Raw genomic sequence first — 17,430 nt, 5'->3', positions numbered from 1 at the left:
ATTGAGGCCCTGATACTTGAATTATTTCCTTCTGGCCACTAGTAGTATTTTCTTTGAATTAGAAGTTCTGGATCATGACTATGATATTCGTAGGAGTTTTCATTTTGAAGCTTCTCTCAGGAAAAAGTGACAAGCAGATTCTTTCTACTTTTAATAGGGGATGGAGGATAACCCCTTGAAAAAGATACCTCAAGACTTTAATAAAAGAGCTGTGTAGAAACTTTATAAAGTTTAAACATAGAAATCAAGAAGAACAAAAAGGTAAAATATGCGTGAACAATTACAACAAACTAAACAAGGATAAACTTTATATTCTAATAGAGGTGGTGATAGATATATCCAATCAGAACACTGTCATCTTTAGGAAACATAGAATGAGTTTAATTGGCAATGCCTTGAAGTAGGCCAGTTATGTCTTTATCTTTAAAAGAAAAATACAAAGAGAATACACCAAGGAAGGGCAAGGGAGGGAAAATCATCACATAATCAGGGTGTGCAAGTAAATATCTGTTAAACAAGGAGGGGAAGGAAGTAGAGGTGGTGAGTGGCTCAAACTTCAACCTTACTCTCATCTGAACTTGTTAAAGGAGGAAGAGTACATACATACACATAACACATGCAGAATTGGTACAGAAATACATTTCACGTGATAGGGAAACAGAAGGGAAAGGGGAGAAGAATTAGAGGCAGAATAGATTAAGGGAAGGATTAGACCTAAGCATAACAAACTCTGATTAAGGCTATACACAGATATTTATAGCTCTTTTTGATCTGGCATTCAATTGGAATCTGGGAGGTACCAATAAATTGGGGGAAGGTTGAACTATACATGCAATAATGTATAATGTATATAATACTATTGTGGTATAAGAAATGACTAAGAGGAAGGTTTCAGCGAAACTTTGGAAGATTTTGTATGAATTAATTCAGAGTGAAGTGAGTAGAACCAGAACAATTTTATACCATGACAATGTGGTAAAGACAACTTTAAAATAGACAAGAAATTGATCAGCATGATTCTAGAGAACTAATTAATGAAAGAAGAATGCAAAGAAAAGAGGAAAATACTTAGAGGGGATTGGGAAGAGGAAATATGGGGGAAATTATTTCTCTTAATAGTGGTGTACAAATAAACATCAATACAAACAAAGAGAAGGGAGTTGAGGTGGTGAGTAGCTCATATTTCAATTTAACTCTCATTTGAACAGGTTAAAGGAAGGAAGAATATATACCTATACCTTCTGATAGAGAGGTCACTTGCAGAATGGAACTTTGGTGCCGGAGCACAGCACAAGACCGGTGCAGAAATTTGATTTGGTTGACTTCATGTTTGTAACAGGAGTTTTGTTTTTCTTTCATTCTAAACTAGGAATAGGTTGAAGGGATAATTGCAAGAGCAGGCAGATTTTTGCTGATTGGAAAAATTGCAGTTTTAAAAAATGATCTAATCTATTAATCTCTATATAAGTAATAGGGAATCCTTAGAGTATCTAGAATGAATACCTCTTACCTCTTGTGTAAATTATCTTGATAACTATCTTGATATACTTTACCCTACTATGTGGATGATGAGACTATGTAAGACTGACTATTGACTCAGAGTGATTTAGAGAAACTGACTGTACTTAGGACTCAGAGTAACTTGAAGAAACTTTGACAGTAGTTGCTTGGCTGAGGAAACCATGTGAAACTCTTAATCCTGGGATACTAGGCTAGACAGCCATGCTCATTCCATATAAATTCTCAGTCTCTGAGATGAGATAACCAAAGTCCTTGTGACTTGTCTAGTCCCAGACTTGATATCTTCGTTCTTAGACTTCATATCTCTAGTCCCAGACTCTTTATCTCTTAAGTTTATCACTTGGCCTCAACTATGGGACATCTGGCCCTAAGATTCATTGTTTTTTTTTTTTAAATCTTGAAACTGAATCATTTCATATGTGTATCTTGCTGCCTTAGGCTAAAAATACGTACCAGAGATGTCTTTGTTCCCCCTTTGGTCTTTCTCTGAATTAGTCCTTTCCACCCCCTTTTCCACCTCCTTTCACTAAGAATTATAAAAATAGCCGCTGGCCATTTATACTTTGTACCTTTTGGTACTAGGCCAATTTGCTTCCATGCACAATTATGTCCTTGCTTATTAATGATTATCTTGATTTTAAAAGCATTGTATTTCTGGGTGATCTCCCTGTTCAGGATAAGTGGAACTGAGGCCTTGGGGGAGATCTGTGTTTGTCACAGTGCCCTAGAGCATAGCTCTCTTTTGGGAGAAGAGAGATCTAAGTTCTATCAAATCCACACCTCAGATTACATCTCCAAACCATTATATTTTCTTAGAAACATATCATTTCTGCCTCCTCCCTTAGAGTGCAGGGTCTTCTGAAAGGACAGAAACCTTGGGGCCTGCAAAGGGATTGCTCCGAAGGGCATACCTTGAAATTAACCTGGGCCAGTCTCCAGGAATCCAACACTGACAGCAGGGAAGCAGCAGAGGTTTTTGCTTCGGGGCACATCCAGACCAACCCAGCTGAACCTAATCCCATCAGGAGCCCTCATAGCTCAGGGAGGCCAGGACCGCTCCTCCCTTAGAGTGCAGGATCTTCTGAAAGGACAAAAACCTCAGGGCCAGCAAAGGCACTGAGGTACCTTGCGGACAGTGCTGTGCCAGGCTCAGAGCATGGAAGTAAGGCAGCGGAGAAGTTACTGGAGGGAACTGAGAGCAGTAATACACCTGAAACACTGGCAGGCAGGGGAGGGCAGACCCTGGGCTTCGCCAGGAAGACAGTGCAGCTGCGGAGAATGGACAGTTTGCCTGGGGCTAAAGCCTCGGACCATCAGACAGATACACTAAGAGCCAGTTCTCCTCACTCAGATAGAGATGGCAAACAGTACAGAAGTGCAAAAGCCTCCAAACCCCAAGAAAAGCAAGAAGAAGGGGGCGACTTTGGACACATTTTATGGAGCAAAAATACAAAATAAAGAGGAGATAGAAGAGGAAACACAAGCAAATGCTCCAAAACCTTCCAAAGGAAATAGAAATTCTCCACAAACTCTTGAAGAATTTAAATCTGAAATTATCAAAAAGATGGAAGCCTTCTGGCAGGAAAAATGGGAAACAGTGCAAAAAGAACTCAGCAACATGAGAGACCAAAATATGCAAATGCAAAAACAGCTCGAAGCCTCAAAAAACAGGTCAGACCAAACTGAAAAGGAATACCAGTCTTGAAAGGTCAGAATCAGGCAACTGGAAGACAATAATTTTGCAAACGAGCAAGAATTAATAAAGCAAAGTCAAAAGACTAAAGAATTAGAAGACAACATAAAATATCTCACTGACAAAGTGACAGACCTGGAAAACAGAGGAAGGAGAGACAGTCTGAGAATCATTGGTCTACCAGAAAAGCCAGAAATAAACAGTAATCTTGATATCATAATACATGATATCAAAGAAAAGTGCCCAGAGATTCTAGAAAAAGGGGACAAAATATGCATTGAAAGAGTTCACAGAACACCCTCTACACTAAATCCCCGAAAGACAACTCCTAGGAATGTAATTGCCAAATTCCGAAGCTTCCAAGCAAAAGAAAAAATCTTACAAGAAGCCAGAAAAAGACAATTTAAATATAAAGGAACACCAATCAGGGTCACACAGGATCTAGCAATTTCCACTCTGAACAACCGTAAGGCATGGAACATGATATTCAGAAAAGCAAGAGAGATGGGTCTTCAACCAAGAATCAGCTATCCATCAAAACTGACTATATACTTCCAGGGGAAAGTATGGGCATTCAACAAAATACAAGATTTCCAAGCATTTGTAAAGAAAAGACCAGAGCTCTGTGGAAAGTTGGATATCCAAACACAAAGAGCAAGAAAAAACATGATAAAGATAAAAATGAAGGAAAGGGAAAAGGAGAAAAATGTTATCTTTTTCTTTTATTCAAACTCTTCTATATGAACTACATTTATATCAATATATATATATATATATATGTATATATATATATTAACATGTGGGGAAAATGAGAGTTACACATTACAAAAACTGTATGCATCATTAGAATAGTAAGAAGAATCATGCATAGGGAAAGTTTGGGGCATCAAGAAGATATGGAGAAAGGGAGGGATAGGAAAAAAAGGGAGGGGGGAATCGTTGATGGTACTAAGATATACTCCAAGAAATAGGAAAAATAAATAGAATAATCTTTCTCACACAAAGATACATATGGGAAGGGGAGGGGAAGAATTCTATAAGAAGGAGAGGAAGAGAGTTTTTACTTAAACCTTACTCTCAGTGAAATCAACTCTGAGAGGGACGAGCATCGAGATCCATTGGGATCTTGAATTTTATCTTATCCAACAGGGTAAGGGAGAAGGGAAAACCAAGGGGGGTAGGTGGTGAGGGAACACAAAAAGGGAGGGAAGGAGAGGGGGGAGGGGAAGGGAACAAAAAGGGAGGGGCTAGAAAGGGAAACATATCAAGGGAGGGGACTAGGGGGACTGATTTAAAGTAAATCACTGACTTAAAAGGTTATAGCTAAAGAAGAAAGGTCAGAATTAGGGGAGGATATCAAAATGCCAGGGATTCCAAAAGTGACAATCATAACTTTGAATGTGAATGGGATGAACTCGCCCAAAAAACATAGACGAATAGCAGAATGGATTAGAATCCAAAACCCTACCATATGTTGTCTTCAAGAAACACACATGAGGAGGGTAGACACTCACAAGGTCAGAATTTAAGGATGGAGTAAGACCTTCTAGGCCTCAACTGATAGAAAGAAGGTAGGAGTTGCAATATGATATCTGACAAAGCCAAAGCAAAAATAGACCTGATTAAAAAAGGAATAGGGAAGGTAAATATATTTTGTTAAAGGGACTTTAGATAATGAGGAAATATCACTAATCAACATGTATGCACTAAATAGTATAGCACCCAAGTTTCTAATGGAGAAACTAGGAGAATTGAAGGAGGAAATAGACAGTAAAACCATATTAGTGGGAGATTTGAACCAACCACTATCAAATTTAGATAAATCAAATCAAAAAATAAATAAGAAAAAGGTAAAAGAAGTGAATGAACTCTTAGAAAAATTAGAGTTAATCGACATGGAGAAAAATAAATAGGGACAAAAAGGAATACACCTTCTCAGCGCCACATGGCACATTGACAAAGATTGATCATACACTAGGTCACAGAAACATGGCATACAAATGCAGAAAAGCAGAAATAATAAATGCAGCCTTTTCAGATCATAAGGCAATAAAAATAATGATCAGTAAGGGTACATGGAGAACCAAATCAAAAATTAATTGGAAACTAAATAATATGATACTCCAAAATCAGTTAGTTAGAGAACAAATCATAGAAACAATAATTTCATCGAGGAAAATGACAATGGTGAGACATCCTTTCAAACCTTATGGGATGCAGCCAAAGCAGTAATCAGAGGAAAATTCATATCCCTGTTTGCATATATTAACAAACTAGGGAGGGCAAAGATCAATTAATTGGAAATGCAAATAAAAAAACTTGAAAGTGAACAAATTAACCCCCCCCCCCAGAAGAAAACCAAACTAGAGATCCTAAAAATTAAGGGAGAAATTAATAAAATTGAAAGTGATAAAAGTATTAAACTAATAAATAAGACTAGAAGCTGGTACTTTGAAAAACCAAACAAAATAGACAAAGTACTGGTCAATCTAATTTAAAAAAGGAAAGAAGAAAAGCAAATTAACAGCCTCAAAGATGAAAAGGGGGACATCACCTCCAATGAAGAGGAAATTAAGGCAATCATTAAAAATTACTTTGTCCAATTATATGGCAATAAAAATACCAATCTAGAAGATATGGATGAATATATACAAAAATAGAAACTGCCTAGACTAACAGAAGAAGAAATAGAATTCTTAAATAATCCCATATCAGAAAAAGAAATCCAACAGGCCATCAAAGAACTCCCTAATAAAAAATCCCCAGTGCCTGATGGATTCACAAGTGAATTCTATCAAACATTCAAAGAACAGCTAATCTCAATTCTATACAAACTATTTGACATAATAAGCAAAGAGGGAGTTCTACCAAATTCCTTTTATGACACAAACATGGTACTGATTCCAAAACCAGGCAGGTCAAAAACAGAGGAAGAAAATTATAGACCATTCTCCCTAATGAATATAGATGCAAAAATCTCAACTAGGATATTAGCAAAAAGACTCCAGCAAGTGATCAGAAGGGTCATCCACCATGATCAAATAGGATTTATACCAGGGATGCAGGCCTGGTTCAATATTAGGAAAACCATCCACATAATTGACCACATCAACAAGCAAACCAACAAAAATCACATGATTATTTCAATAGATGCAGAAAAAGCCAACACCCAAAATACAACACCCATTCCTATTAAAAACACTTGAAAGCATAGGAATGGAAGAGTAGTTCCTAAAAATAATAAACAGTATATATCTAAAACCATCAGCTAATATCATCTGCAATGGGGATAAACTAGATGCATTCCCAATAAGATCAGGAGTGAAACAAGGATGCCCATTATCACCTCTATTATTTGACATTGTACTAGAAACACTAGCAATAGCAATTAGAGAAGAAAAAGAAATTGAAGACATTAAAATAGGCAAGGAGGAGACCATGTTATTGCTCTTTGTGGATGACATGATGGTCTACTTAAAGAATCCTAGAGAATCAACAAAAAAGCTAATCAAAATAATCAGGATACAAAATAAATCCACATAAGTCATCAGCATTTCTATATATTTCCAACACAGCTAAGCAGCAAGAACTAGAAAGAGAAATCCCATTCAAAATCACCTTAGACAAAATAAAACACCTAGGAATCTATCTCCCAAGACAAACACAGGAACTATATGAACACAACTACAAAACACTCTCCACACATCAAAAACTAGACTTGAGCAATTGGAAAAACATTAACTGCTCATGGGTAGGACAAGCTAATATAATAAAAATGACCATCCTACCCAAACTTATTTATCTATTTAGTGCCATACCCATTGAACTTCCAAAAAATTTCTTTACTGATTTAGAAAAAAACATAACAAAGTCTTCATTTGGAAGAACAAAGGATCAAGGATATCCAGGGAAATAATGAAAAAAAATACAAAGGAAAGGGGCCTTGCAGTCCCAGATCTCAAACTACATGACAAAGAAGCAGTCATCAAAACAATTTGGTACTGGCTAAGAGACAGAGGGGAGGATCAGTGGAATAGACTTGGGGCAAGTGACCTCAGCAAGACAGTCTATTACAAACCCCAAGATCCCAGCTTTTGGGACAAAAATCCAGTATTCCATAAAAACTGCTGGGAAAATATGGAAACAGTGTGGGAGAGAGTAGGTTTGGATTAACACCTCACACCCTACACCAAGATAAATTCAAAATGAGTGAATGCCTTGAACATAAAGAAGGAAACTATAAGTAAATTAGGCAAACACAGAATAGTATACATGTCAGACCTTTGGGAAGGGAAAGTCTTTAAAACCAAGCAAGACTTAGAAAGAGTCACAAAATGTAAAATAAATATTTTTGACTACATCAAATTAAAAAGCTTTTGTACAAACAAAACCAATATAACTAAAATCAGAAGGGAAGCAACAAATTGGGAAACAATCTTCATAAACCTCTGACAAAGGTTTAATTACTCAAATTTTCAAAGAGCTAAATCAATTGTACAAAAAATCAAGCCATTCTCCAATTGATAAATGGGCAAGCGACATGAATAGGCCGTTTTCAGATAAAGAAATCAAAACTATTAATAAGTACATGAAAACGTGTTCTAAATCTCTTATAATCATAGAGATGGAAATCAAAACAACTCTGAGGTATCACCTCACATCTAGCAGATTGGCTAACATGACAGCAAAGGAAAGTAATGAATGCTGAAGGGGATGTGGCAAAGTAGGGACATTAATTCATTGGTGGTGTGGTTGTGAATTGATTCAACCATTCTGGAGGGCAATTTGGAACTATGCCAAAGACTGTCTGCCCTTTGATCCAGCCATAGCACTGCTGGGTTTGTACCCCAAAGGGATAATAAGGAAAAAGACTTGTACAAGAATATTCATAGCTGCGTTCTTTGTGGTGGCCAAAAATTGGAAAACGAGGGTATGCCCTTCAATTGGAGAATGGCTGAACAAATTGTGTTATCTGTTGGTGATGGAATACTACTGTGCTAAAAGGAATAATAAAGTGGAGGAATTCCATGGAGACTGGAACAGTTCACCTCCAAGAAGTGATGCAGAGTGAAAGGAGCAGAACCAGGAAAACATTGTACACAGAGACTGACACACTGTGGTACAATTGAACATAATGGACTTCACCATTAGTGTCAATGCAATGTCCCAGAACAATCTGCAGGGATCTAGGAGAAAAAACACTATTCATAAGCAGAGGACAAACTGTGGGAGTAAAAACACTGAGGAAAAGCAACTGCTTGACTACAGGGGTTGAGGGGACATGTCTGAGGAGAGACTCTAAATGAACACTCTAATGCAAATACCAACAACATTGAAATGGGTTCGAATCAAGAACACATGTGATACCTAGTGGAATCACGTGTCGTTTAGGGGAGAGGTGGGGGATGGGGGAGCAAAAGAAAATGATCGTTGTCTCCAATGAATAATGTTTGGAAATAACCAAATAAAATAATGTAAAAAAAAAGATACATCATTTCTGGAGTTTCTAATATCTTCATTGTAGAATAACACATGCATTATGGAACAAACTTGATATTTTCAGTAGAATCCAGATACTTGGTAGAAAGGTCATGTGCCAGTTTTCTAATTTGAAAATGGAAAAGTTGTATTAAATGATGTCTGAAGTCTCAGTTTTAAATCTGTAATCTAGTTTCATCTCAAAGTAGGTTTTCCTGAGGGCAAATGTTTTTCAGGCTTTGGCCTGAGTAAATGAAGACATGTGAAGACTGCAAAGATCTGGCCTAAAACATGTGCTTTTTCAGTGGTTTTTATCCAATTTTGATTGATGCTAGGATCTATACTATTTGTCTACATCTTTTTAGGATAGAAACCTTGGCTATTCCACTATCGAATAGTAACTATTTGCAACAAATACTTGATATTGGAATTTTGGAGTTAGGCTCCAAATGGTTACTTAAAAAAAAATAAACCCAAAAACTGGTCAAGAAAGTTTCTTGAGATTAGTATAAAATTATTTTAGTTAAATGAGAATTATCCATATAGTTAGGCCCTTTAAGGATGGGGCCATTTTGGAACCCTCTTTTCCCAGCCCTGTCTATTCCTTCCTGTCATCTTAGAGTAATAGGAATGCAAATTGTTTCAGAGACAAACACTGGTGTTTCTACTCCAAACACAGGTGTAAGGGAAGAATCTTTTAGGTTTCCAGTGAGTCAGTAATTTAGGGCTAGTATTGGTTGGGAGTAAGGAATCATTTATTATAGCCCATTTGGGATTTACCTGTGGACAGTATGAGTTGCAACACACTGTAGGGGAAAATGGACCCAGGGTTGGATATTAGTCATAGATCTACCTGTACATATATGAGATTGAACCTTAGGTTCCTCTAAGATGAGAAAGTTGAACTTTAAAAAAATCTTCCAACTCTAGATTCTATATCTGTGATTTTGGTATTATTAAGGATTTTCTTTTTCGGCTTTCCTGTAGAGGAATTTAGATGAAGATAAAGTAGCCTAGTAAAAGACTTATTTTCTAAAAAGCCTCACATTTTTGCCTGTTTTTACATCCCAGCTATCCACTACTGAAGCTCCCCTTGCCTGGAACAGGACCTGTGGAATACACTACCCCTGTGAAGGATTACTCACCACCACTATCAGACCCAGATCGCCAACAGAAGGATCGGAGTGAACAGCCAGATTGGGTAGGTCTCTGATTTGTAGAGGAAGAGACTGAAAGGATGGTGGGAAATGGGGGAAAAGTATTATTAGCTATCATATATTTGGTCTTTACTATTTCCCCTACCCAAATGCAGATCAATAGCTTCTCTGTAATATTCTCTTAGAGTTGCTGAAGCATTAAGAGATATAACTTGCCTCCAGATCACACAACCTTTATGGTAGAGGCCAGGTTTTTATTCACTAGGTCATATGCCTTGTGATATGTAGTAGTTAATTTAATTTAGCTCCATATACGAAAGGAATTGTCCTTGACATCAAACTGCTTGAAAATTTTCAAGGAGGGAGAACTCACCACCTTTTAACCTTTTCCACTTTTGGATGTTATAATTGTTAGGAAGTTTTTCCATTAAGTCTAAATTTTTCCATTTTTTTATTAAGCCTAAATTAGCCTCTTTTTAATTTCTACTAATTTTACTCTCTGGGGTCAGACAGAGTGAATCTAATGCCATTTCCATGTGACAGCTTTTAACCTACCTGAAGAAAGCTATTATATGATCAGGACACCATCCTGGTTGTCTTTCTTTGGACCCTCTCTACCATGTCAGTGTCATTCTTAAACTTTGGTATTCAGAATTGGACACAATGAAAGATATTATAAGAGAAGTTCTGATGAGATAAGTGGAATATTGACCTCAAGATTTCAGAAAATTGTTCCTGTCAATGCAAATCAAGATGGCATTACTTTTTGACAACTATGTCACATTACTGGCTAAAATTGATCTTTACTAAAACTCCCCAAACTTCTCCAAATTAACTACTAACAGTGCATCCTTCTATATATACTTGTGAGACTGGTAATTTTTTGGTACCCAAATATAAGACTTTACTTTCATCCCTACTGAATTTATCTTAATAGAGTCAGTGCAATGTTCTAGTCTGTCGACCTTTCTGGATTCTGTGATTTAGAATGCTTTGGTACCCTCAATTTAAAAAAATTAATGTGTAGTGTGCACACATACCTATTTTATACTGTCTTATATGACTTTGGGAGGCAATTCAGTATGTAGCTAATTTCTCAGCAGACTGAGAAGCAGACCTAGGTTTTAGTTTCAACTTTGTAATTGCCTACCTACAGGATCTTGGACAAATCACGTAATAATTCATACCTTCATTTTCCTTCTATATAAAATGAGAGAAAAGTTATATTAACTTGATTTTCTCTAAGTCTCCTCCTAACTATAAAAAAGCAGCTAGGTCCGTGATGGTGAACTATGACACACATAGCCATTTTCGATGGCATGTGGACTCAGCGGCCTTGGGGCCTGGGAGCCGCTGCATGTCTGCAGCCATGGCCGTGGCCATGCCCTGGCCTGGCCCTGGTGGGGAGGGCTGCTCCACGGATGGGAATGAGGGAGGGGGAAACAGCGGGTGGCCCAGGTGGCTGGGGTGCGAGGGGCGTTCGCATGGAAAGAGCACATGTGGGCAATTAAATAATATCAAAACCAACAAAAGAAACAGATTGACAGATGAAGTTGGTAGCACTTGCTTGGGTTTGAAGTGTACCAAATACCAACCTTCAGTTGAAGATTTAGCCAATGCAATTGAGCAACAAAAAAGTCACTAATAGGCAGGTTAGTTAAAGAATTCCCCCTCCTCACTTATCTTGGTTCACGGCACCCCACACAAGTTAAATAATATCAAGACCAACAAAAGAAACGGATTGACAGATGAACAAAGAAGTCACTAAGCAGGTAAGTTAAATAATTCATTTTTGGTTTATTAAATATAGTTATATATTACAATTATATATTTTTCTTATTTAAACTATAAATATTGCAAAATTATGATTTTTTTTCCTCAAAGTGACACACCACCCAAGTTATGCTCAGTTTTTTGGTGACTTTTGACACACCAAGCTAAGAAGGTTGCCCATCACTGAGGTGTGAATAGTGCTGAATGGCACTGTGCTGAATGAGCACTGAATAGTGCTGGGCCTTGAGTCAGAAAGACTCATCTATGTGAGTTCAAATTTGGCCTCTGAGATATGTGATGCTGGGTAAGTCACTTGACCCTATTTGCCTTATATAATAACTGTTCCTACCTTGCAGGTTTGTTATAAGGATCAAATGAGGCGATATTTATAAAGACATTAGCATAGTTCCTGGCAAGTAGGAGCAATATAAATGTTATTCCTTCAATCCCCCCCTCCCCCCGAAGAAGTGGAGTAGTGCATAGAGCACTGGACTCAGAATCAGGAAGACCTGAATTTAAAACCAGTCTTGGCCACTTACTAGCTCTATGACCCTGGGCAAGTCACTTAACCTTTGCTGCAGATTTTTCAGCTTTAAAATGGGAATAATAGCACCTAACTTGTAAGATTATAGTGAGGATCAAATAAGATAATATATTCATAAAGGGCCTGACTGATGGGTGCTTAATAAATGCTTGTTCCCTCCCCTCCCACCTTATCACTATGGTTGGCTAGATGTGTTGCATCCATTCATCTTTAGGTTCTCAAAAATAACTGCTACTTTTATCTGAATCTTTTAGACCCTTCCCCAGGAATTTTAAAATACCTAGTGTTTTTTAGTACTTTTCTCAAAGTACTTTCATACCTCTTATGTTATTTTGTAATTACAGTCCCCATGAATTATGAAGAACAGGCATTATTCCTCATTTTATAGAAGGAAAAAATTGAGGGAGTTCACATGACACCCCCATGGTTATAAGAGTTAGTAGTAGAAGTGGGACTAGAAACTCCTGACTGCCTAGCATTCTTCTTATCACACCCTACTGCTCCCTTGTAGTTGTCTTAACTCAAGTGATGACTGGAGTAAACTGGAGAATGAACTTTTCTAGATGGTCTAGAGAGCTTGCTGTGAACTTTCAACTTAGGGATGTTCTGAAATTATGTATACCCTGATTGCCCATATACTTTCTGCCTACTGCTCAAGTGAGAGGACATAATGCCTTTTTCATTTCATTTCTAATTTAATATCATATCATAAAGACCTTCATGGTGTAGTGATGAGAAAGTTGGCCTCAGCCAGAAAGATCTGGGTTCAAGTCCCACTGGTCCATACTGGCTGCATGATTCTCGGCAAGTTCCAAGAAACTCCATAGAACTTATATGGTGGCTATCTGCATTGTATGAGTTTCCTAACCTGGGAGTTCCCTGTACCAGTCCCTATCATAAAGTCCTCAGAAACTGTTGTAATTAATATCAGATGGACAGATGCATAGTTTGTCCTTTCCACAGAAAAAGGGTGGTTGAAGGGCAAGGCAGGGCAGAAATAGAAGCCCAGAGAGACAAAGTTGCCAACATAGTGAATTATTGAGTCAGTAATAAGGTAAGAGATTCTGCCCAGTTCAATTGTTTCTCATTTGCTCTCTTATTGCCTTCATTTTAGGCAATTAGATGATTCAGTGGAAAGAGCACTGGATCTGGAGTTAGGAAAAATTCTGATTTAGATCCTTGTTAGCTCTGTATTCCTGGACAAGTCACTTATATACCACTTAAATACCATCTGTACCATTTTTCTCATCTGTAAAATGGGTTTAATAATAGCACCTACTTGCCAGGTTTTGTTGTGAGGATAAAATAAGGTAATTGTAAAGCACTTTGCAAACTTTAAAGCACTATATAAATGCTTGTTGTTACTATGCGGGCCCATTCATTTTTACTAAATTGTTTTATACTGTACTTATGATAGGGTATATTTGAAACATACTTGTCTAAAAAGCAGAGTAATCTATTAATGGGAAATATGTGATTCCTCTGTCCATTATAGCCAAGAATAGTATGGCTTAATAATTTAGAAAACCAGTGGCTTTAGGCCCAGCGATTTACATTGGGACTTTGGCTAAGTCATGCCAGGGTCATGCTACTTGCTCCTGGTTTCAAGCAAGGAAGATCAGGTAACACTGCTTATGACTGGTCTCCCACAGTGATGACATCAGGAACAGCTCCAGAATTCAGTGATCATCCTTTTCTGTGCAGAAAGTTCCCCCTGCTGACACTTGGCCCCTGTTGAGAGAATTAGGCATTCTTGATGTCTCTGTGCACCATGGTACCACCTAGTGGTCTCCAGTTGAATATCATCTTTCAAATGTTCCTTTCGATTGTACCACAGTGTATCAGTCTCTGTGTACAATGTTCTCCTGGTTCTGCTCCTCTCACTCTGCATCACTTCCTGGAGGTCGTTCCAGTCCCCATGGAATTCCTCCACTTTATTATTCCTTTGAGCACAATAGTATTCCATCACCAACAGATAACACAATTTGCTCAGTCATTCCCCAATCAAAGAGCATTTCCTCATTTTCCAATTTTTGCCACCACAAAGAGCGCAGCTATCAATATTCTTGTACATGTATTTTTCCTTATTATCTCTTTGGGGTACAAACCCAGCAGTGCTATTGCTGGATCAAAAGGCAGACAGTCTTTTAGTGCACTTTGGGCATAGTTCCAAATTGCCATCCAGAATGGTTGGATCAATTCACAACTCCACCAGTAATGCATTAATGTCCCTACTTTGCCACATCCCCTCCAGCATTCATTACTTTCCTTTGCTGTCATGTTAGCCAATCTGCTAGATGTGAGGTGATACCTCAGAGTTGTTTTGATTTGCATTTCTCTGATTATAAGATTTAGAACATTTTTTCATGTGTTCATTAATATTTTTGATTTCTTTATCTGAGAATTGCCTATTCAAGTCCCTTGCCCATTTATCAATTGGGGAATGGTTTGATTTTTTTGTACAATTGATTTAATTCCTTATAAATTTGAGTGATTATACCTTTGTCAGAGGTTTTTGTTATAAAGATTGTTTCCCAATTTGTTGCTTCCCTTCTAATTTTGATTGCATTGGTTTCTTTGTTTGCATAAACACTTTTTAATTTAATGTAATCAAAATTATTTATTTTGCATTTTGTAATTTTTTCTAACTCTTGCTTGGTCTTTAAATCTTTCCTTTCTCAAAGATCTGACAAGAATACTATTCTGTGTTCACCTAATTTACTTATTGTTTCCTTCTTTATGTTCAAGTTGTTCATCCATTCTGAGTTTATCCTGGTGTATGGTGTGAGATGTAAACCAAAACTAAACCTAATCTCTCCCAGACTGTTTTCCAATTTTCCCAGTAGTTTTTGTCAAATAGTGGATTTTTGTCCCCAAAGCTGGGATCTTTGGGTTTATCATAGACTGTCTTACTGAGGTTAGGTTATTATTTTAAGATATGACAAAAAAGGATAGATGAGAGAGGAAATATGGGAAGGACCAGGAGGCTATTTTACATGATAGATTTATAGTAGAGAAAAAAAATGTAGAGAAAATCATCTTCAGAAGACTAATGATATATTTATTATTGCATATTTTAAATGTGTTAAAGAGTATGTATTTCAGACATGGTACCTTTGCAGAAATAGACCATTTAGTTTTGATTTTGTGATAGTCCTTGACATTTACATGGTGGTCATTGCAAATATTATTTTCCTGGTTTTGGTTCCTTCATTTTATATCCATGCATATAGTCTGTATAGATACTTTGTAATTATTTTTACTTTTTCTTACAGCTCATTTATGTTCCATTACATTCATGTGCCACGTTTTATCTAGTCATTTGTTTCCAGTACTTTATCACAAAAAAATGATACTATAAATATTTTGATGTTTCTGAGACTTTTCTATCTTTGACCATCTCGTTATATGCCAGCCATGGAATTGCTGGATAGTTATTGACATTTTAGTTACTCTTTTAATATACATTTTAATTATAGATGATTGGACTAATTCAGAATTATACCAACAATGCATTATTGTGGCCATCTTTCCACAGCCCTTCCAGTATTGACTTTTGAAAGTCCTTTATCATTTTGGCTAATTTTCTGGGTGTAAAAACTTTAAGGTTTTTACAATTTGCATTTCTCTTATTATGAATTATTTTGGAGCATTTTTTCATATGGCTATTAATAGTTTCCTTGTCTTTTGAAAACTGTACATATTCTTTGAATACTTACCTACTTAGGATGGCTTTTAACTATAGGTCTATGTTGTTTACATATCTTGGTTATTGTATATTCCTTATCAGAGATAGTTATAGTTATTAGATAGAAATTTTTTCCACAATTTACTGCTTTCCTATTTATTCTAGTTATATTAATTTTGTTCACACAAAAACTTAAATTCCTCATAATCAAAATTATCTTTTATGTTTTCTAATCACCATTATCCCTTGTTTGGCTAAAAATTAATCTCCTACCCATAGTTATGAAAATTATATGATGTATTTCTTTTTTATTTTTTTGTACTGTACACATTTTATTCTTATTTTTATAAACACTTATCTTTGCACTGCCATTTTCCTCAATTGAACAATAAAAGAGAAGAAATTCTTACAACAAATATTGTTTAGGCCAGCAAAACAAATTCTTGTATTAGTCTTGTCCAAAAATGTATGTCTTTTTATGTGGTATATTCATCACTTCTTTGACAGAATGTGGGTGGTATGTTTCTTCTTCAGTCCTCTGTATTAAAGGTTTATCATTACATTAAACAGAGATCTAAAGCCTTTCAGAGATATTTGTATTCATAATGTAATCATTGTATAAATTGTTCTCCTGGCTTTGCTCACTTCACTCTTTGTCAACTTACAGAGATATTAAAATTTCCTCTGAAACTTCTAGTTTTTCATGTTTTATTGTACAAGATTTTTTCTGTCTAAATGCTTACTTTCTGTCTTCGGAACAACTCTGTGGGCCACATTTGAACCTAGATCTTCCCAACACTAAGCCTGGTGCTCTATCCCCTTAGCCATCTAGCTACCTCATATTGATATTCTATAACTTTCATGTATCATAATTTTTTAAAACATTCCTCAATAACTTGACACTCCCCTCATTTCTGTATTTTACTAATTTTGATTTACTAGATCTTACCATTTTGATTTATTGAATTTTTAAAAAATCAATTCACATTTAAAGTCATTGTTGTTAGGGTTAGTGTTTTCCTCAATCATTTTTTTTTCTCTTTACTTTTTAAAGATAGCACTTTAACCTGTGATTCATTTTGCTTACAAAACTTTTCTTATATAACCAGTCTTTTGCAACAGATTCTCTCCCACCTCCCATGTAATAAATAGAAAGAGCGGCTATAAAATTTTTTGTACATATAGGTACTTTCCCTTTTTCCTTAATTTCTTTGGGTATAGATTTATTAAATGGGTCAAAGAATATGGACATTTTAGTAACTTTGGGGACATAGTAACATAGTGTACAAATTTTAAGCAAAATCCTAACTTTTAGCTTACAGTAATTTATCCAAAAAATTATTCTCTATGAGAAACTTAGATTTATCCCAGAGCTATGTGTGGCTTAACATTAGGAAAATAATTAGAAACAAAAGCATCTCCCCAAAACACATCAAGAGCTGTTGAAAAAGCCTTTGATAAAGTTCAACATTAAAGTCCCTATTAAGTGGGGTGGCACACTCCTATACCTTGAGACTGAGGAAGGCTGAAGCTGGTGGATCATCTGAGCTCTGGATTTCTGAGTGACAGTAAGGCT

General features: G+C 36.4%; 1 protein-coding gene across 5 annotated transcripts in view; it reads left to right on the top strand.

Annotated features, from left to right (window-relative positions):
* SCAP (SREBF chaperone) overlaps positions 1-17,430 on the top strand; it is a 113,093-nt gene that overhangs the window by 77,932 nt on the left and 17,731 nt on the right. For all 5 annotated transcript variants that reach the window (XM_056805206.1, XM_007499712.3, XM_001366973.5 and 2 more), the window contains exon 3: positions 9,764-9,893. In XM_056805206.1, the coding sequence (XP_056661184.1) occupies positions 9,764-9,893 (130 nt within the window). The remainder of the gene's footprint in view (positions 1-9,763; positions 9,894-17,430) is intronic.

Source organism: Monodelphis domestica, chromosome 7 (assembly GCF_027887165.1).
Source record: "Monodelphis domestica isolate mMonDom1 chromosome 7, mMonDom1.pri, whole genome shotgun sequence".
Classification (NCBI taxonomy): domain Eukaryota; kingdom Metazoa; phylum Chordata; class Mammalia; order Didelphimorphia; family Didelphidae; genus Monodelphis; species Monodelphis domestica.
This window is presented reverse-complemented; position numbering and strand designations above follow the sequence as displayed.